The 22,131-nt window shown below is 39.0% G+C and overlaps 1 protein-coding gene across 2 annotated transcripts in view; it reads right to left on the bottom strand.

The window, feature by feature from the left end:
• Positions 1-1,411: 1,411 nt before the first annotated feature.
• The window catches only part of ZDHHC20 (zDHHC palmitoyltransferase 20), a gene marked incomplete at its 5' end in the record, with an annotated part of 85,132 nt that continues 64,412 nt past the window's right edge, over positions 1,412-22,131 (bottom strand). For both annotated transcript variants that reach the window (XM_081083546.1, XM_081083547.1), the window contains 4 exons: positions 1,412-1,661; positions 4,085-4,200; positions 6,262-6,351; positions 12,585-12,711. In XM_081083546.1, coding sequence (XP_080939672.1) covers positions 1,465-1,661; positions 4,085-4,200; positions 6,262-6,351; positions 12,585-12,711 — 530 coding nt within the window. In that variant the 3' untranslated portion in view covers positions 1,412-1,464. The remainder of the gene's footprint in view (positions 1,662-4,084; positions 4,201-6,261; positions 6,352-12,584; positions 12,712-22,131) is intronic.

Here is a 22,131-nt window from a genome sequence, read left to right as displayed (position 1 = left end):
CTGCAGACAGCTGCATCCTTAACTTTAGCATCAGGAGAGACTTCACTACATCCCTGCAGTTCAACTTAAGGTTAGCAATTATCCTCACTGCTCAGGCTGCAGACCCACCAGGACAGTCTTCTGTGGCTCCTGTCTCTGGACACACAGTAAAGAATAGCTTATCCATGTACTTGCCTATAGAGTAAGCTGCTCTTTTACAAAATAAACAACATTTTTTCAGACTTTAGTGTTAGTCACTCTTCTCTGGATCGAATTTCTTCAATAGTAGGCAAGTCACATTTTTTGTCTATTGTCACTGTAACAAGGTTATTTATCCCTGTAAGCACATAATTATATATGATCCGATAAAAAATGAATTGAGTTGCTGGCTAAACAGCAAAATTGATGATTAAAGTAAAAGCAACTCTTATATAAGCACTAAATAGGTATATGGTGCCAACCATTTGTCTTCTTGTAGAACCCAGAAGCAGTGCTAAGAGCTGAAAGTCTAGTTTTATGCTTTTTAAATTATTTATTTATTTTAAAATACGTTTTTATTGACTTCAGAAAGGAAGGGAGAGGGAGAGAAACATCATTGATCAGAGAGAATCATTGATCAGCTGCCCCCTGCACACCCTCTACTGGGGATCGAGCCTGCAACCCGGGCATGTGACCCTGACAGGAATCGAACCTGGGACCTTTCAGTCCGCAGGCCAACACTCTATCCACTGAGCCAAACCGGCTAGGGCCCAGAGCTTCTTTATTTTGTTTTGTTTCCACTGTCATGAAATATCTTTTTTCACACCTTTACTTTCAGACTGTGTGTGCCTTATGATCTGAAGTGAGTCTCTTGCAGACAGCATAAGTAAGGGTCTTATTTTATTATCCATTTCAGTTACTGAATATCTTTTGATTGGAGCATTTAACCCGTTGTATTTTTAAAATACATTTATTGATTTTAGAGAGGAAGTGAGAGAAATAAGAAACATCAAAGATCAGAGAGAGAATCATTGATCTGCTGCCTCCTGCCCCCTCCCCCCCCACCCCGCTCCCCACCCCTTACCAGGTATTGAGCCTAAAAACTGGGCATGTGCCTTCACTGAGAATTGAACCATGACCTTCTGGTTCATAGGTCAATGTTCAACCACTGAGCCAAAATCAAAAAAATATCAAAAAATCAAAAAAATATATTTTTATTGATTTCAGAGAGGAAGGGAGAAGGAGAGACAGAAACATCAGTGATGAGAGAGAATCATTGATTGGCTACGTCCTGCACACCCCCTCCTGGGGATCAAGCCCACAACCCAGGCATGTGCCCTTGACCAGAATTGAACCCAGGACCCTTGAGCCCACAGGCCAACACTCTAGCCACTGAACCAAACTGGCTAGGGCCCATTTGCATTTTAAAGTAATTGTCAACAGATATGTATTTACTGCCATTTTATTATTCATATTTTTGATGTTTGGTTTTTTTCCTCCTTCTTCTTAAAGAAGACCCTTTAATGTTTCTTGTAATACTGCTTTGGTGGTAACGAACTCCTTTAGATTGTTCTTGTCTGAGAAGTTCTTTATCTGTTCTATTCTAAATGACAGCTTTGCTGGGTCGAGTAATCTTGGTTGTAGGTCCTTGCTTTTCATCACTTTGAATATTTTGTGCCAGTCTCTTCTGGCCTGCAAAGTTTCTGTTGAGAAATCAGATGACAGTAATAAGGGAATTCCCTTGTAGATAACTAACAGCTTGTCTCTTGCTGCTTTTAGAATTCTTTGTCTTTAATCTTTGGCATTTTAATTATAATGTCTTTGTGTGGGCCTCTTTGGGTTTATCTTGTTTGGGACTCTCTGCACTTCCTGGACTTGTATGTCTATTTCCTTCACCGGTTAGGAAAGTTTTCCATCATTATTTTTTCAAACAAATTTTTAATTCCTTGCTTTCTCTCCTCCTTCTGGCACCACATGATGAACTGCTGGTATGCTTGAAGTTGTCCCAGAGGGTCCTTACACTACCTTCTTTTGGGGTTCTTCTTCCTTTTTGCAATTCTAAATGCATATTTTCTGCTTCCTTATCTTCCAAATTGCTGATTTGATCCTCTGCTTCATCTACTCTACTGTTGATTCCCCGTAATCTTTTTCTTCACTTCAATTATTGTATTCTTCATTTCTTACTGGTTTTTTTTTTATAATTTCCATGTTCCTTTTCATGCTACTGAAGTTCTTGCTAAGTTCCTTGAGCACACTTATAATCATTGTTTTGAACTCTATCTGGTAGACTGCCTTCATTTCATTTAGTTCTTTTTCTGGAGATTTGTCCTGTTCTTTCATTTGGGACATGTTTCTTTGTCTCCTCATTTTGGCTGCTGCCCTGTGTTTCTTTCTATGTTTTTGGTAGAGCTGCTATATCTCTGGACTTGGTAGAGTGGCCTCATGTAGTAGGTGTCCTACAGGGCCCAGTGGAGCAGCCTCCCGTCACTTGATCTGGGCACTCCAAGTGCACTCTGTGCACTGTCCTGTTGTAATTGAGTCTTGATTGTTTTTGGCAAATCACTGGTAGGGACTGACCCCCAGGCCGATCAGCTGCAAAGACCAGCTGAGATGACAGGCTTTCACTACAGTGGAGAAGCTGCTGTGCAGGGGCCGATCCTATAGAGCAGGACTTGCTTTAGTGGGGCTTTGGTGCCTGTGACCTCTACCCCTTGAGTGTGTCACTTGTAGAGGTGGTTGGGTTGAAATCCGGGGTGGTCTGGTGCTGTCCACTGAGTGCACTAGTTCTGGGGCCTCCCAAGAGGTGCAAGGTCAGCCACCGCCTGTGCCCTGCCAAGGGCCACCCAGCATGAGCTACAGAACAATCTGTAGTTGACTGCTAGTTGTGCTTACTTGGAGGTGTCTAGAGGAGAGGCCAAATTGCAAACCAAGGCTAGCTGCCACTAGTATCAGGCCTGGAGCTACTTAACAAGGAGTATGAGGTAAACAGAGGCCAGATGCTGCTCGTTTGAGAGATTTTAGAAATGTCCAAAGCATAAGCCAGGTTATGGAAAAGCCTCTGGAAAGGGATTGGGTGGGCCTGCAAATGGGAAGGTGGAGTCGGGGGGTCTCAGCAAATCACCAGGGTGAGGCCAACAGTGTTAGCCAGTGTTGATGGGATTCAGATATGGTGTCCACCTGGGGATTTTGAGGGAGGAGGGCTCAGAAAAGGAAAAAATGACCTCCGCTGGCACTTCTATCTGGGAGAAAGTTGCACCTCCAAAACTTACCCTGCAGTCAGACAATTCAGTCCCTCCCTGTATGTCCCCATATGGCATCTTTTGAGTTGCTGCTCCAGCACTGGGGCTCAGAGAAAGTGAGTCTAAGTCCTTTAAGAGGAATACCTGGACACCAGGAACCCTCAGCCTCACTAAGCCACAATTCCCACTGGTTTTAACAGAGAAGTTATGGGGACTGCTCCTCCTGGCACTGGAACTCTGGGCTGGGGGTTCAGATGTGGGACTGGGACCATCACTCCTTAGGGGGTACCTCTGCAGCTGAGATATCTCTTCCAACTTTTAACCGCCATCCGTGAGTATGGGACCAGCCCATTCCACAACCCCACCTTTCCTACCAGTCTTGATGTGGCTTCTTCTAATATATCCCTAGTTGTAGGACTTCTGTTCAGCTAGATTTCAGGCACTCTGAATGATGGCTGTTTTGTATTTTAATTGTAATTTTGTTGTGGTTGTGAGAGATTCTGAGTACCACATTTACCTATGCTGCCATCTTGACCAAAACTCACCTTAAGATTTATTCAGAATTATGCCAAATGAACTTTCTATCCCTGAGTTAAAGAAATACATGTCCTGGGTAACAAAAAACCAACAACAACCTATCTGTGAACAGAATAAGACACAGCAGCAGCCACTACACTTCCTCACTGAACCCCCTTCTCCATAAAATCTACTAATAAACACTAACACCCCGTGTGTGTGTGTGTGTGTGTGTGTGTGTGTGTGTGTGTGTGTGATGTTTTATTTAAAAGTTTCACATATTTTAGTATTTTACGATTTTTATACAGTAATTCAACCTGGTGAATTTATTTTAACCAGATGAAGTGATGTTTTCAGATGACAAGTATTACCTGATCTGACAGTACCTTCTTCAGATCCATTCTCTGTCCATTGAGATTCACTGTCCAGCAATCGGTTTTTTGATTCACTAAGTGGTTTGATAGGAAAGGGTTGATTTGAGCCAATACTGAAAAGAAGAGCAAACAATTTAGTAAATAGTTTAATGCTCAATTAAGAACACTAAATTAGCCTGGCTAGTGTGACTGAGTGGCTGCGCATTGACCTATGAACCAGGAGGTCACAGTTCAATTCCTGGTCAGGGCATGTGCCCAAGTTGAGGACTTGGTCTCCAGTGGGGGGCGAGGGGGCATACAAGAGGCAGCTGATCAATGATTCTTTCTCATCATTGACATTTCTCTCTCTCTCTCTCCCTCTTCCTTCCACTCTGAAATCAATAAAAATTAAAAAAAATAATAATTAATAAGCAGAAATTTAGTATTACTTCTCCTAAACATGGGCCAAATCATAAGATCTCAGCACTATGAAAAAAACAACTCAATCTTCAAAAGAAAAATATGCCCACACCCTCATTAAATGATTCTCTAGATCCAAGAATCTGTACTCCAACTGCCAATGAAAACAATTAGGCAAAAGAAAAAAGCTTCAGAGGCCAGCCTGAAACATTTTTAACATATGTTAATCAAGAGCCATAAGGTAGCATTAGGATAGGTCTGTGTGGCCAGTACAAAAAAATTACCTGTCATCTTTCAAGTTTTCTGCTTTCTATCTCTGCAGTTTAGATCTAAGGGGAAAAAATGATTAAGTGATTTAGTGTAGACTTATTTTTCTAGCTAACAGATTAGGAAGAGAGGGAACAGAGAATGAAAGAAGAAGGAAAAGGGAACTAATATGTTGTATACCTATTATGGGCCAGATACCTGTGCTAGGTGCTGTATATACATTATTTCAACCTTTGCAAAAACTGGAGGTAGGTATATAGCTGGAAATTGAGGCTCTGACAGTTTAAGTGATTTGTTTAGATCCATAATAAATGTTGGAGGTCTAAGGTCTTAGCTAAGGCCTAAAGTTCTAAGGCCTACATGCTTTTGATATTATATGCAAACTTGTAATTAATAATCTCTTCTCCCCACAATTAATTTCTGTAGTAAGTTCCAACTATTTCGCTTTGACAGAGTATCCCTCTCTCTCTTTTTAAAATTGATTTTGGAAAGAGAAGGAGAAATATCGATTTGTTTCACTTATTTACGCATTCATTGGTTGCTTCTTGTATGTGCCCAGACCAGAGATCAAACCCACAACCTTGGCTACCATGATGACGCTCTAAACTGAGCTACCTCGTAAGGACCAGAAGTATCTTTATCTTCTTTGAAATTTCATTTTCAAATGAATTACTTTGAATGTATGGATCAGTTTGATTGCCATACAAATACTGAGAAAATATCCTCTAAATGAATGAATGAAATTTTATATTTGTATTTTTTGAATTCTCAATCTCATTTTCACACTACAGTTAAAATCTGTTTATAAAAATAAAATGGTCAATAGAGAAATGACTAATTTCTTTGTAGAAAAAACTTACATACACCAATTTAATCAAATCTCAAAAGAATGTATTAGTTTCTAGGAAAATGCAGCATATTTAGGGGCAGCCTTGCTTCCTAGTTTGTCCAGACAGTTCCAGTTTTATGTGGTTACTCTGGTTCAACTAGTAAGAGCAAGCATTCCCTTTCTTACTTTGAAAAGTATTCTGGTTTGGATGATAAAAAGTATGGTTATCCTAAGCATATACATTATATAACAATATAATATGTGAGGAGATATATATTATTAACCCTAAGTTAAAAGTTAGCCCTGGTCAGTGTGGCTCAGTTGGTTGTGGTGTCATCCCGTACATTGAATGGTCATGGGTTTGATTCCCAGTCAGGGCCCATACTCAGGTTTTGGGTTCAATTCCCTGATAGGGTGTGCACAGCAGGCAACCAATCGATGTTACTCTTTCACAGTTTTTCTCTCTCACTTTCCTTTCTTCTCTCTCTAAAATCAATAATAAGTTCAGGATTAAAAAAATATTTAAAAATATATTAAAAATTATTTAGATGTTCTCTTTTGCTATGTATGCTGGCTTACTAAATTACTACTGTATTTATAAGACATGTTTGTATCACACACACACATATATATTTTGTTTTACAATGAATACTGAAAAACATAATGACAAGAAGCACACCTTCTGGCATATTCATTTTGGTTTGTAACAGAAGCTTGTTCTGGATCCATTCCCACAAGGCGAGTTGGAAAACTGCAACCATCACCCAAACTGCATAATAAAAAATATCAGTAATATTTTAAATCATATTAAGTTAAATCAACGTTGTCAAGTTCAACTCCCATTTTTCAGAGACCTTGTATAAGGAAATAACTTGTCATTTCAAAGAAAATTTCCTAGTATTTCTAATTAAGAGGGTGATTAACCTCCACTGAAAAAAAATGCACCTTTTTCTTTTATAATTTACATAGATTTAAAAAGAGAATCTTCCATAATATTGTATGCCAACTATACTTTATTTACTGAATGCCCATGATATTCCAGGTACTATTTTAAGTGCTAAGGATCTGGCAGTTAATGAGAAGGAAATCTCTGCCCTCAAAACGTTACAATCTAAAAAATGCAGATATGCTTACTTTCACATTTTAAAAATATCAAAATTGTGTATAACAAGAATTTTCACTTCCATCCAAGATGAATTAACTACAAAATCTGATCTTTCAGTCTTAAACAACCAGAAAACTGAATAGTATATACAATACTGTTTTCAAAACATCATAGAACTGTGCTTTGTGAAAGAAGAGAACTGACCGAGTGAGTTCCAGCCTTTGCCAGGCCAGGAGGAGACACAGAGCAAGATAGTCTCACTGATCTGAGGTAACAGAGATAGAAATTTCTAAAGTTAAGGCAGCTTAAATCTATCAGATAGAGCTGAAGAAGAGGGAGAGATGCTGAAGCACAAGAAACTGTATTGATGATAACTCCCTACAAAAAGAAAAAGAAAAAAACTGTCTGCCTTCTTTAAAGGGAGACAAAATTTAAACACTCATAATTCAAAATGTCACTCATCCAATAAAAAATTACTAGCGTGAAAAGTAGCAAGTAAATATATAACAAGAAAAAAAGTCAATAGAAAAGAAGTTGAAACAAAGACTTTAAACTACAGGAAAAGTGAGAAATGAAAACGTAAGATATAAAAAGAACCAAATTGAACTTCTAGAGCCGAAAAATATCTGAAATGAAAAATTCACTGGATTAGGTAACAGCTGAGTAAACATTACAGAAGATCATGAACGTACAAACATAGCAACAGGAACTATTCAACCTAAAGCAAAGAAAAAAGATGGGGGAGGGAAAGAGAGGGGCAGGAGAGCAATGGCCTGTGAGTCACAATTTAACATAGGTATATTTATCAAGTACCAGTATCTGAAAAGGTAGTGGGGGGAGGGCATGGGAAGAGGTAGAGCAGGCAGCAAAAACAACTGAAGACATATGATGAAAATTATTCAAATATGATGAATACTATAAAGTCAGATTTAAAAAGCCTAATGAATTCTAGAGAGAATAAACACAAAGAAAACCATCCCACCAAACATTATCATCCAACTGCCCTTTATCCAACCAGTGATAAAGATAAAATCTTCAAAGTAGCCAGAGGGAAATTTATAAACACTGCAATAAAGATAAGAGTGGGGCTCATTTTTTTTGTTCCTAAGCCAGAAGATAATAGAACAACATTAAAAATTTTTTTTGAGATGCAGAGAAACATTGATCTGTTGTTTCACTTATTTATGTATTCATTGGTTGATTCTTTTTCTTCCTCTTTTTTTTTGTTAATCCTCTACCTGAGAATATTTTTTCCATTCCTTTTTTTGGGGTGGAGTGGAAGGGAGGGGGAGAGACACCAAGAGAGAAACATCTATGTGAGAGAGACATCAATTGTTTGCCTCCCACACACGCCCAACCAGGGTCAGGAATCAAGCCTACAACCAAAGTGTGTATTCTTGACCGGAATCAAACCCAGAACTCTCTAGTCCAGCCGCGGGCAAACTACGGCCCGCGAGCCAGATCTGGCCCGTTTGAAATGAATAAAACTAAAAAAAAAAGACCGTACCCTTTTATGTAATGATGTTTACTTTGAATTTATATTAGTTCACACAAACACTCCATCCATGCTTTTGTTCCGGCCCTCCGGTCCAGTTAAGAACCCACTGTGGCCCTCGAGTCAAAAAGTTTGCCCACCCCTGCCTAGTCCATGGCCAATGTTCTAGCCACTGAGCCAAACTGGTTAGGGCCATCAGTTGACTCTTGTATGTGCCCTGACTGGGGATCAAACCCACAAAATTGGTTTATCGGGACAATGCTCTAACCAACTGAACCAACCAGGGCCATGGAGCCATATTTTTAAAGAAAAGAGAAAAAAAAACCAAAACACCTTAATATTGAAATATCTGTTTAGAAAAAATAACCTTAAAAAAAAAAAGTCTAGCCGAGACCGGTTTGGCTCAGTGGATAGAGCGTCGGCCTGTGGACTAAAAGGTCCCAGGTTCGATTCCGGTCAAGGGCATGTACCTGGGTCGTGGGCACATCCCCACTGGGGGATGTGCAGGAGGCGGCTGATCGATGTTTCTCTCTCATCGATGTTTCTGACTCTCTATCTCTCTCTCTTCCTCTCTGTAAAAAAATCAATAAAATATATTTAAAAAAAAAAAAAAAAAAGTCTGTCCCAACTACAGTGGAAAAACCTTGCAATACAGAAGACAAAATATAAAGTACACAGAAGAGGTTGGCTTTTGAAAATATAGCAATAAGATTTACTTGATGACACAGAGAAAAAAGACTACACCAAAAAAAATGTACAGTGCATCAATCAATAAGCTGTGGTTAGCACTTCTTCGAGTGGATAAATGTAATTGGAGTCCCTGCTGTAATGAGGAGAGGGGGATGTCAGAAGAAATAGTTGAAGAAAAAATAGTTGAAATATTTCCAAATCTGATAAAAGTTATAAAATCATAGAACCGGGAAGTTCAATCAATCCTAAGCCCAAGAACACAAAGAAAATGATACCAGGGAAAAACAAAACCCAATTTCATGAAACTATTTACAAATAGAAAATCTTAAAAGCAGCTGGAGGAAAAAAAAGACACATTACATATTCATTGAAAAAAAGAATAGGGGGAGAAACCAAGATGGCGGCATAGGTAAACACCGGAAATTGCTGCCTCACAGAACCACTTCAAAAATACAACTAAAAGACAAAACGGACATCATCCAGAACCACAGGAAGGCTGGCTGAGTGGAAATTCTACAACTAGAAGGAAACAGAAAAGCACACTGAGACTCAGAGGAGATGCGGAAGTGCAGAGGTACGGAGGTGCACGCGGCAAGGGCTGGCAACTGAGGTCGCGGCTGTCTTTTTGAATCGGGAGGGAGTCACAAGCCCCCGACTGCTCTGAACTCCAGTTCCAGGTGAGTCTCTGGGGACCTAGACTCATATGGGGAGAAACTGGACTGTGTGGCAGTGGGCAGAACTCGGAACTTGAGGGCGGCTTTCTCTCAGAGGTGCTTGCAGTGACTACCGTGGGACACTGAGACCCGGGACCTCTTAGGGCAGGGCTGAGGATCAGCCATAGCTGTTTGCTCCACCCTGTTGATTCCGAGACCCCGCCCCACCCAAGCTGTGCCCAGAGGCTTTTGCATATGAATGGCCTGGCCCTTTGCAATCTAAAATTACCTAACAAACAGCAGCTGGGTCAGAGAGACCCAGAACATCCAAAAAGAAGACCCAAGGCCCCACAGCAGCTTGCATTGCTTCACAGCTGGGCCTCATCTAGGCACCTCCAAACCCCAAACAAAGAAGAGGAATCTCTCCATAGTTCCTGCTGGGTAGCCTCAGGCAGAGGCTAAATTAGCACCTCCTTAGAAATCCAAGAGCCAGTGTACCCAGTGGTCAGAGTGGGACCATCCAGATTACAACTCCTCAGATCCATAAGGGACACACTCAGGGGGCAGACTCAGTGAGCACCAAAGCCCCACTGAAGCAAGTCTTGCCCCAGAAGGGTATCTCCAGCTCAGAAGTTCTCCCACTGCAGACATAGCTGATTTTCACAGCGAATTGGCCTGGAGGTCAATTCCTCCCAGTGATACCTACAACAATCAAGGCTTAACTACAACAAGGCTGTGCACAAAGCCCAGAAAGGGGTGCACCAAGAGTGTCCACCTCAGGTAATTGGGGAGGCTGAGCCACTGGGCCCTATAGGACACCTAGCACACAAAGCCACTCTACCAACACAGGGAAGCATAAAAAAAATGTGGAGACAAAGAAACAGGTCACAAATGACAGAAATGGAGGAAAGCAAACGACTGGATATAGAGTTCAAAACCACACTTTTAAGGTTTTTCAAGAACTTTCTAGAAACCGCCGATAAATTTAGTAAGACTCTCAAAAAGACTGGTGAGACCGCTGACAAATGTAGTGAGACCCTCAAGAAATCTAGTGAGACCCTCGAGGTTATGAAAAAGGACCAACTAAAAATTAAGCATACACTGACTGAAATAAAGGATATTATGCAGAGTTCCAACAGCAGACTAGAGGATAGCAAGAATCAAGTCAAAGATTTGAAATACGAAGAAGCAAAAAATACCCAACCGGAAAAGCAAAATGAAAAAAGAATCCAAAAATACGAAGATAGTGTAAGGAGCCTCTGGGACAACTTCAAGTGTACCAACATCCGAATTATAGGGGTGCCAGAAGAAGAGAGAGAGCAAGATATTGAAAACCTATTTGAAGAAATAATGACAGAAAACTTCCCCTACCTGGTGAAAGAAATAGACTTACCAGTCCAGGATGCGCAGAGAACCCCAAACAAAAGGAATCCAAAGAGGAACACACCAAGACACATCATAATTAAAATGCCAAGAACAAAAGACAAAGAGAGAATCTTAAAAGCAGCAAGAGAAAGACAGTCAGTTACCTACAAGGAAGTACCCATATGACTGTCAGCTGATTTCTCAACAGAAACTTTGCAGGCCAGAAGGGAGTGGCAAGAAATATTCAATGTGATGAATACCAAGAACCTACAACCAAGATTACTTTTTCCAGCAAAGCTTTCATTCAGAATTGAAGGTCAGATAAAGAGCTTCACAGATAAGGAAAAGCTAAAGGAGTTCATCACCACCAAACCAGTATTAGATGAAATGCTGAAAGGTATTCTTTAAGAAGAGGAAGAAGAAGAAAAAGGTAAAGATACAAACTATGAACAACAAATACACATCTATCAACAAGTAAATCTAAAAATCAAGTGAATAAATAATCTGATAAACAGAATGAACTGGTGATTATAATAGAATCAGGGGCATAGAAAGGGAGTGGACTGGCTATTCTTGGGGGGGGAGGGAAGGGGTGTGGGGGATGCTGGAAGAGACTGGACAAAAATCGTGCACCTATGGATGAGGACAGTGGGGGAGGGGGGGAGTGCTGAGGGGGGGGAGGGAACCGGGTGGAGGGGAGCTATGGGGGGGGCGGGGAAGAGGAACAACTGTAATAATCTGAACAATAAAGATTTAATTAAAAAAAATAGAATAGTTACTGCAAATTTCTCAACAGAAAAACCACAAGCCAGAAGACAATGAAGCAAAATGTAGAATTCTATGCCAAGCAAAAATGTTTTTCAAAAACGAAGGCAAAATAAGTCATTTTCACTCAAAAATAGGCAATACAGTTAAGGAAAATAAAAACCTACAACCCTCACAAAAATATCATTTGAGTATCAAATTTTTTTTTCTCTTCTATAATGACTTTTGTATATAGATAGCCTAGGATGGCTATGAATTTGGAAGAAAAGGAAACTATATAACATTTCAAACATATATTCCCATTTACATTTGAGTAAAAATTACATTACATGTTAGATCTTCTATGATTTAAGATAAAACAGAATATATAATCTGTGATAGAATTTTTGAAGATATGGCTAAAAATATCACCTCTGTATATTTCATCACCCTTATAAAAATGTCAAAATAATTATCTAATATTACTGAAAATCTACTAAAATGTGTTTAATATACCTTACTTTTAAAAAATATTTATTTACTTATTTGTTTAGTTATTTAATAAGAGTTTATTTAAACCAAACTGGTGACATGCCAGGAAGCAAGATCTCAAATGCTTCCTCTTTTTTAATATTCTTACTCTTGCAACTTGGCTCATTCATTATTTATATTCTTTCTCTATTTCAATGTATTTTCATTTTGAAGGAAATAGGTAGTAATTCTTATTTTTTATGAGTCATCTTTTTCAATATTCCATTCAAATATATGCCCAAACTCTTCTTTACCCTCTCTAATAAAAATAAATAAATAAAATAAAGAAAATACTTTATAGAATCAAGTTATTCTGGGTTTTCATTCTTAAGGCTAAGAATTATATATTGTAGTCTCTGAACCTTAAGACATTTAACTGTAATTTTCATAATTTCTGAGACCTGTATTTTATAAATTACCTTGAAAATATTGGAAGTAGCCAGTATTTCTTTTCATCTCCAAAGACTTGTCTCCAATTTTTACTGTATCCAAGAGAGAAACCATTTCCATCAGGTCCATATGAAAATGTGGGTGCACTAAATGATTCTGTTATAGGTATACATAAAAAATGAGTTAATCTATTTAAAATTATAATAGGAATGAAAGTACCAATTTTCTTGTTTTATATCTTTGATATCAAGAGCTATAAATATAGCCTTGGCTGGTGTGGCTCAGCCAGTTGGAGCATCAAACCAAAAGATGGCAGGTTCAATCCCTGGTCAAGGCACATGCAGGAGGCAACCAATTAATGTGTCTCTCTCACATCAATGTTTCTCTCTTTCTCAACCTTCCTTTCTCTAAAAATCAACAAAATTTAAGAAAGAAAAAAATGATTAAAGAAAATCTTAATAAAAAAGCTATAAATAGAATTTAAAATAAATAATGTATCCTATATAATAAAGAGCTAATATGCTAATTAGACCAAACAGCAGAATGACCATCTGGACGACATTCCAGAGGATCTTCTGGATGAAGCCGGAGGCTGTGAGGGCCGGCCGAGGCAGCTAGGGCTGCAAGGGCTGAGCCCCTTGCATGAATTTCATGCATCGGGCCTCTAGTTTATAATAAAAGATGAATTTCTGAAATGTATTTCAGAAGAAAATATCACCTCTGAATACTTCATCACCCTTATAAAAATGTCAAAATAATTACCTATTACTGAAAATCTGCTAAAATGAGTTCAATATATCTTACTTTTCTTTTTTAAAAAATATATTTTATTGATTTTTTTACAGAGAGGAAGGGAGAGGGATAAAAAGTTAGAAACATCAATGAGAGAGAAGCATCGATCAGCTGCCTTCTGCACACCTCCTACTGGGGATGAGCCTGCAACCAAGGTACATGCCCTTGACAGGAATCGAACCTGGGACCTTTCAGTTCGCAGGCCGATGCTCTATCTACTGAGCCAAACCGGTTAGGGCTTACTTTTCTTTTTAAAAAATATTTATTTGAGTTTATTTAAACCAAACTGGTGACATGCCAAGAAGCAACATCTCAAAATGCTCCCTTTCTTTTTCTTTTTTAAAAATATTTTTTATTGCCCTAGCTGGTTTAGCTCAGTGGATAGAGCGTCAGCCTGCAAACTGAAGGGTCCCAGGTTCGATTCCAGCCAAGGGCACATGCCTGGGTTGTGGGGGATGTGCAGGAGGCAGCCAATCAATGATTCTCTCTCATCATTGACGTTTCTATCTCTCTTTCCCTCTCCCTTCCTCTCTGACATCAATAAAAATATATTTAAAAAAGAATTATTAAAATCATTTACTATAGGACCTAGAATGGAAAAGACTGGAAAATGAAACAAGGAGAGAAACACTTGAAAGAAAAGTGCTGGAAAACAGAGGACTCAGTAATCTATAAAAGGAATTAAAAGTATAGAAAAGAAAGAGCTAAAAGGACAAAGACTGTGGTTTAAAACTTCAGGGGCTCTTCAGTTCCAAGCAATGAAAAGGTTCAGTGTTTAGTTATGGAAATTACTGGCCATCAAATTTAAAGGGACTAGCCTGCCTGTTTGGGATGGTAGTAGTTTGACTACAGAAACTCTTACTGTGGGGGAATTATCTCAAGGTACGTAGATGACTGTTATGAAGAAGGGTAGAGGTGATTCTCCAAAGGACAGAATAAGATACCTTCAAAGGACAGAAAGACAACAATTTGGAAGAAGCAGTGGAGAACCAGCTAACATCCAAGGGTAGGTTTGTGGAGGGTGAGGCTATAAGGGAATGCTGTGCTAGGGTAATCCTATAGAATAAAAGGCTAATATGCAAATTGACCATCATGCCCTTGCACAAGATGGCCACCCCCATGTGGTCACAAGATGGCCACAAGATGGCCAGCAGGGGAGGGCAGTTGTGGGCGATCAGGCCAGCAGGGGAGGGAAGTTAGGGGCGACCAGGCCAACAGGGGAGGGAAATTGGGGGTGACCAGGCTGGCAGGGGAGGGCAGTTGGGGGTGACCAGGCTGGCAGGGGAGGGCAGTTGGGGGTGACCAGGTCTGCAGGGGAGGGCAGTTAGGGGCAACCAGGCTTGCAGGGGAGGGCAGTTAGGGGCTACTGGGCCAGCAGGGGAGGGCAATTGGGGGCGACCAGGCTGGCAGGGGAGGGCAATTAGGGGCAATCAGGCCTGCAGGGGAGGGCAGTTAGGGGCAACCAGGCCAGGCCAGCAGGGGAGGGCAATTGGGGGCGACCAGGCCGGCAGGGGAGGGCAGTTAGGGGCGACTGGGCTGGCAAGGGAAGGCAATTGGGGGCAACCAGGCTGGCAGGGGAGCAGTTAGGCATCGATCAGGCTGGCAAGGGAGTAGTTAGGGGGTGATCAGGCTGGCAGGCAGAAGCAGTTAGGGGCAATCAGGCAGGTGAGTGGTTGGGAGCCAGCAGTCCAGGATTGTGAGAGGGATGTCCGACTGCTGGCTCCCATAGGGATTGGGCCTAAACCGGCAGTCAGACATCTCCCAAGGGGTCCCAGATTGGAGAGGGTGCAGGCTGGGCTGAGGGACACCCCCCACCCCCTGCACAAAATTCGTGCACTGGGCCTCTAGTTTTTTATAAAGTGCAAGTTAAAATACCTTAATAGTCTGTAAAATTAATTCACTGGTTTGTAACCACAGAATTACTTAAGGAACTAGAACAGAAAATATTGACATCACTACATATAGTAAAGTTAAATAATATTTTGTGAAATTTTCGCTTATTTACATAAATTTATACATATGTGTGCATGCACTAAGTTATAGAAAATGACGCATTTCTTACTGTAGTCACTGGCCAAAAAAAGTTTGAAAAAGTCTGTTTGAAGAGATCAACAAGCTTCACAGAAATCACTGGCCTCTCAAATACCCACGCAGGTTTGATGGGAAATTAATGACCTGGGCTGGGTGGGAACTGTGGCAAATTACTGTTTGCAACCCATTTAAAGCAGTCTGCTACTACTTAGCTGTGAATAAATGATGCCGGATGGAAAAAAGAGGACCACAATATCATATTTATCAGTTTCGAAAGAAGAAATCTACTTTTCTATGTAAAATCTGTAAGTATTTAGCTGTTGTGGAAGGTTTTAGCTGTTGTGGCTAGACTCTGCATGTAGGATGCACTTTGTATTTCTCATTAAAGGTAAGAAAATGGCAGGAAATTCTATGAAGAGGGTAACAAATTAATTAATGGGTATAAGGAAGTTTATTTACATGGATGAAGGCACGACAGACTGAAGTGCTCAAAAGTGAAGAGTGAGTTGAGGCAGGAATGGCACAGAAATCCTTTACTCTGGAAGCATGTCATTCCTTACATGACATAGTTGGACACAAGTTTAAAATTATCCCAAAATGAAAGTATCTAAAAGGCTTCCTAAAATGTCTTCATCTTTCTCTATTAAAATCTATCCCCTTCTAATTTAGCTAGCAGACACATGGCATAATAGCAGGGAAGGTTTTAATTTTCTTTTTTTTCCTTTTTTTAATGTTTTTATTGATTTTAGAGAGAGGAAGGGAGGGGGGAGAGAGTGAGAGAGAGAAAGAGAGAGAGAGAGAGAGAGAGAGAGAAACATTAAAGATGAGAGAGAATCATTAATCAGTGGCCGCCTGCATGCCCACTACTGGGGATCAAGCCTGAAGCCTGAAGCCAGCCATGTGCCCCTGACTGGGAATCGAACCCTGACCTCCTGGTTCATAGGCTGACGCTCAACCACTGAGCAACACTGGCTAGGTGAAGGCTTTAACTTTCTAATGAAATGTTGCAACAAATCATTATTTTGTATCTTGGTACATTAGCTGATAATTAAATATTTCAATTACAGCAGTGAGGTGCTGCTTACATGCCAATAGCTCAGTATGAGCAATGCCACGTCACCTTGTTTTCAAAATGTTTGTCCAATTATTTGAATATCTTACTGAATTCTTCCCCTATATTTTAGGTTTAAAAAATGAGTAATGCTGATATTAGTGATACAATATGTAAGTTCTACTGTCAACTAACACAAAGATGGAAATGATTAACCATGTCAAAAACACTATTCCTTAGCCTCAATCATGAAACACTGTGAGGAAAAATCAAAGAACGTACATTTTAGCTAAACAATAAACTGTAATTAAGGATTTAAATTTTTTTTTTTTTACCAATCTCAGAATGAACCACCACATTAACATGTCAATCTATTACTCACCTTTCATAGATTAATTTTTGAAGACATTGAGTAAATGAAGGAAACAGCTTCTTTAAAAAATCTTTATTGTTCCAAGTATTATATATGTCCCCCTTTCCCCGCCATTAATCCTTTCTAGCCTACCCCCACCCCCTGCCCCAGGCCTTCATCACCCTGTTTTCAGTGTCCATGGGTTATGCATATAAATTCTTTGGTTGATCACTACCCACCTCCTCACCCTCCCCCGCCTTCCCTCCGAGATTCCAAATTTTGTTCTACGCTTCTGTATCTCCGAATCTACTTTGTTCATCAGTTTATTTTGTTCATTAGATTTCACATATAACTGAGATCATGTGATACTTGTTTTTCTCTGACTGGCTTATTTCTCTTAGCATAATACTCTCCAGGTCCCTCCATGCTGTCTCAAAGGGTAAAAGATCATTCTTTTTAAATGCTGCATAGTATTCCATGCTGTAAATATGCCACTGCTTTTTAAAAAAATATATTTTATTGAGTTTTTACAGAGAGGAAGGGAGAGGGATAGAGAGTTAGAAACATTGATGAGAGAGAAACATCAATCAGCTGCCTCCTGCACATTCCCTACTGGGTAGTTGCCCACAACCAAGGTACATGCCCTTGACCGGAATCAAACCTGGGACCCTTGAGTCCGCAGGCCGACGCTCTATCCCAGTGATGGCGAAGCTATGACACGCATGTCAGAGGTGACACGTGAACTCATTTTTTTGGTTGATTTTTCTTTGTTAAATGGCATTTAAATACATAAAATAAATATCAAAAATATAAATCTTTGTTTTACTATGGTTGCAAATATCAAAAAATTTCTATATGTGACAAGGCACCAGAGTTAAGTTAGGGTTTTTCAAAAAGCTGACACATGGAGCTCAAAAGGTTCGCCATTACTGCTCTATCCACTGAGCCAAACCAGTTAGGGCTACCACTTCTTTTTTATCTACTCATATACTGATGGGCACTTGGGCTGTTTCCAGATCTTAGCTATTGTAAATTGTGCTGCTATGGACATAAGGGTGCATACATTCTAATTGATATTTCTGGTTTCTTAGGATATATTCCTAGAAGTGGGATCACTGGGTCAAATGGCAGTTCCTTATTTAATATTTTGAGGGAACTCCATACTGTTCTTCATAATGGCTGCACCAGTCTGCATCCCCACAGCAGTGAACTAGGGTTCCCTTTCCTCCACATCCTCACCAGCATTTGTCATTTGTTGATTTGTTGATGGCAGCCATTCTGACAGGTGTGAGGTGATACCTTATTGACATTTTAATTTGCCTCTCTGATGATCAATGACTTCGAGCAGTTTTTCATATGTCTCATGCCCATCTGTGTGTCCGCTTGGAGAAGTGTCTATTTAGGTCCTTTGCCCACTTTTTTTTTTTTTTTTGGATTGTTTGTCTTCCTTCTGTTAAGTTGTATGAGTTCTTTATATATTTTGGATATTAACCCTAAGTCAGACGTATCATTGCCAAGTATGTTCTCTCACAGTGGGCTCCCTTTTGGTTTTGTTGATAACTTATTTTGCTATGCAGAAGTTATTTACTTTGGTGTCGTCCCATTTGTTTATTTTCTCCTTAGTTTCCTTGGCCCTAGATGTATCTGTAAACATATGGCTACAAGATATGTTTGAGATTTTGCTGCCTATGGTGTCTTCTAGGATTTTTATGGTTTCCTGACTTACAATTAAGTCTTTTAACCATTTTGAGTTTATTCTTGTGTATGGTGTAAGTGGGTGGTCTATTTTCATTTTTATGCATGTATCTGTCCAAATTCCCCAACACCATTTATTAAAGAGACTATCTTGACTCTGTTGTATAATCATGCCTCCTTTGTCAAATATTGAGTGTAATGGCTTGAGTCAATTTCTGGGGTCTTTGTTCTGTTCCGTTGAAGTATATGCCTATCCTTATGCCAGTACCAGGCTGTTTTGACTACAGTGGCTTTGTAGTATAACATGATATCTGGTATTGTGATTCATCCAACTTTGTTTTTCTTTCCCAAGACTGCTGTGGCTATTTGGGGTCTTTTTTGGTTCCATATAAACTTATGAAGTATTTGTTTTAGATCTGTGAAATATGCCGTTAGTATTTTAATAGAGATTGCATTGAATGTGTCGATTGCTTAGGGTAGCATGGACATTTTAATGATGTTAATTTTACCAACCCATGAACATGATATATTCTTCCACTTGTTTATACCTTCCTCTATCTCTTTTTTCAATGTCCTGTAGTTTTCTGAGTACAAGTCTTTTACTTCCTTGGTTAAGTTTATTACTAAGTATCTTAATTTTTTTTGTTGCAATGGTAAACGGGATTGTTTATTTAGCTTCTCTTTCTGAGAATTCATTATTGGTATATAAAAAAGCCATCCATTTTTGGGTATTGATTTTGTATCCTGCTCCATGGCCAAATTCATTTATTAAACCTAGTAGTTTTTTGGTGGGGTCTTTAGGGCTTTCCACATACAGATCATGTTATCAGAAAATAATGAGAGTTTTAATTCCTCATTTCCAATTAGGATGCCTTTTATTTCTTCTTGTCTAATCGCTGTATCTAGAACTTACAGTACTATGTTGAATGAAAGTGGTGAAAGTGGACATTTTTGTCTTGTTCCTGTTCTTAGGGGAATGGTTTTAGTTTTTGCCCATTGCGTATGTTAATGGCTGTAGGTTTGTCATATATGGCATTTAATATGTTGTGATATGATTTTATTAAAAATAGTTTTTGGATTTTGTCGAATGCCATTTCTACATCTATGGATATGATTGTGTAATTTTTGTCTTTCCATTTGTTTATGTGATTTATCATGTTTATTGATTTGCAAATATTGTACCAGTTCTATATATGTCCTGGAATAAATCCCAAGTAGTCATGGTGCATGACCTTTTTAATATATTGCTGGATTCAATTTGCTAATATTTTGTTGAGGATTTTAGCATCTGTGTTCATCAGGGGTGTTGGCCTGTAATCCTCTTTCTCTGTAGTGTCTTTATCTGGTTTTGGAATTAGGATAATGCTGGCTTCAATAAAAAAGCTTGGAAGTGTTCCTTCCACTTGGATTTTGGGAATAGTTTGAGTATAGGTGTTAGTTTTTTCTTTGAATGTTTAGTAAAATTCTCCTGTGAAGCCATCTGGACCAGGGCTTTTGTTTGCTGGGAGTTGTTATTATTATTATTATTATTATTATTAATTATTATTATTATTGCTTCTATTTCCTCAGTTGTTACTGGCCTATTTAGGTTTTCTGATTCAGTTTTGGGAGACTGTAGTTCTTTTGGAATTTGTCCAATCCATTCATGTTGTCCAGCTTGTTGGCATATAGTTGTTCATAGTATATTCTTACCATCTTTGTATTTTTATGCTGTAGGTGGTTACTTCTCTGCTTTCATTTTGATTTCATTTATTTGGGTCCTCTCTCTGTTTCTTGATGAATCTGGCTAATGGTTCAACAATCTTTTTTATCATTTCAAAGAACCAGCTCTTGTTTTCATTGACTGTTTTTTTTAAAATATATTTTATTGATTTTTTACAGAGAGGAAGGGAGAGGGATAGAGAGTTAGAAACATCAATGAGAAACATCAACCAGCTGCCTCCTGCACACTCCCTACTGGGGATGTGCCCGCAACCAAGGTACATGCCCTTGACCGGAATCGAACCTGGGACCTTTCAGTCCGCAGGCCGACGCTCTATCCACTGAGCCAAACCTGTTAGGGCTTTATTGACTTTTTATATTGCTTTTTTAGTTTCTATGTTCTTTATTTCTGCTCTGATCTTTATTATTTCCTTCCTTCTACTTACTCTGGGCTTTTCTTGTCATAATCTTTCTAATTCTTTAAGTTTTAGGGTTAAATAATTTATTATTAATTTTTCTTGTGTGTGTTTTTTTTCTTTTTTTTTTTTTTTGAGGTAGGCCTGTAGTGCTATGAACTTCCCTCTAAGGACTGCTTTTGCTGTGTCCCATAGATTGTGGGTTCTTGTGTGTTCATTTTCATTGGTTTCCAGTAAGTTTTTAATTTTATTATTATTATTTTTAAATATATTTTATTGATTTTTTACAAAGAGGAAGGGAGGGGGATAGAGAGTTAGAAACATCAATGAGAGAGAAACATCAACCAGCTGCCTCCTACACACTCCCTACTGGGGATGTGCCCGCAACCAAGGTACATGCCCTTGACCGGAATCGAACCTGGGACCCTTCAGTCCGCAGGCTAACGCTCTATCCACTGAGCCAAACTGGTTAGGGCTTAATTTTATTCTTGATCTCATTGGTAACCCATTCATTATTTAATAACATGCTATTCAGCCTCCAAGTGTTTGAGTGTTATTACTATAGTTGATTTCTAATTTCAATCCATTGTGATCTGAGAATATGCTTGATATGATTTCATTCTTCCTGAACTTGTATAGACTTGTTTTGTGTCCTAACATGTGGTCTATCTTTGTGAATAACCCATGTGCACTTGAGAAGAATGTATATTCTGTAGCTTTAGGATGAAATGTTCTATAAATGTCAATTAAATCCATCTGATCGAGTGTGTCATTTACAGTCCCTGTTTTCTTGTAAATTTTATTGTCTGGAAAAGCTGTCCAGTGAAGTAAGCAGAGTGTTAAAGTCCCCTACTATGAATGTATTGCTGTCAATCTCTCCCTTAAAGCCCTCTAGAAGTCTTTTTTATTTTTTTAATATTTAGGTGCTCCTATATTGGGTGCATATATGTTTACCAGGTGCAATTATATATTGACCTTTGTTGTCTCTTGTGATGGCCTTCAATTTGAAGTTTATTTTGTCAGGTATGAGTATTTCTACCCCAGGTATTTTTTTAGTTTCCATTTGCATGGAAAATTTTTTTCCATCCCTTCACTCTCAGTTTGATTGTATCTTTTGTTCTGAGATGGGTCTCTTGTAGGCAGCATATAATTGGGTCATGTTTTTGTATCCGTTCAGTAACCTTATGTTTTTTGATTGGAGCATTTAATCCATTTACATTTAAGGATATTATTGATAGGAACTTATTTATTGCCATTTTAATTCTGTATGCCTAGTTTTCTCTTTCCCTCTACTTCTGCTCATTACAGCAGTCCCTTTAACATTTCTTGCAGTGCTGGTTTGGTTGTGATAAACTCCTTTACCCTTTTTTTTTGTCATGGAAACTCTTTATCTCATCATCTATTTTGAATGATAGCCTTGCTGAATATAGTAATCTTAGTTTTAGATCCTTGCTTATCATTACCTTGAATACTTCATGCCACACCATTTTGGCCTGTAGAATTTCTGAAATATTATCTGACAGCCTTATGGGAGCTCC

Source organism: Myotis nattereri, assembly GCF_964212035.1.
Source record: "Myotis nattereri genome assembly, chromosome: 2".
NCBI classification, from domain to species: Eukaryota; Metazoa; Chordata; class Mammalia; order Chiroptera; family Vespertilionidae; genus Myotis; species Myotis nattereri.
Note: the sequence above shows the minus strand (reverse complement) of the source record. Positions and strands in the feature narration are given on the sequence as shown.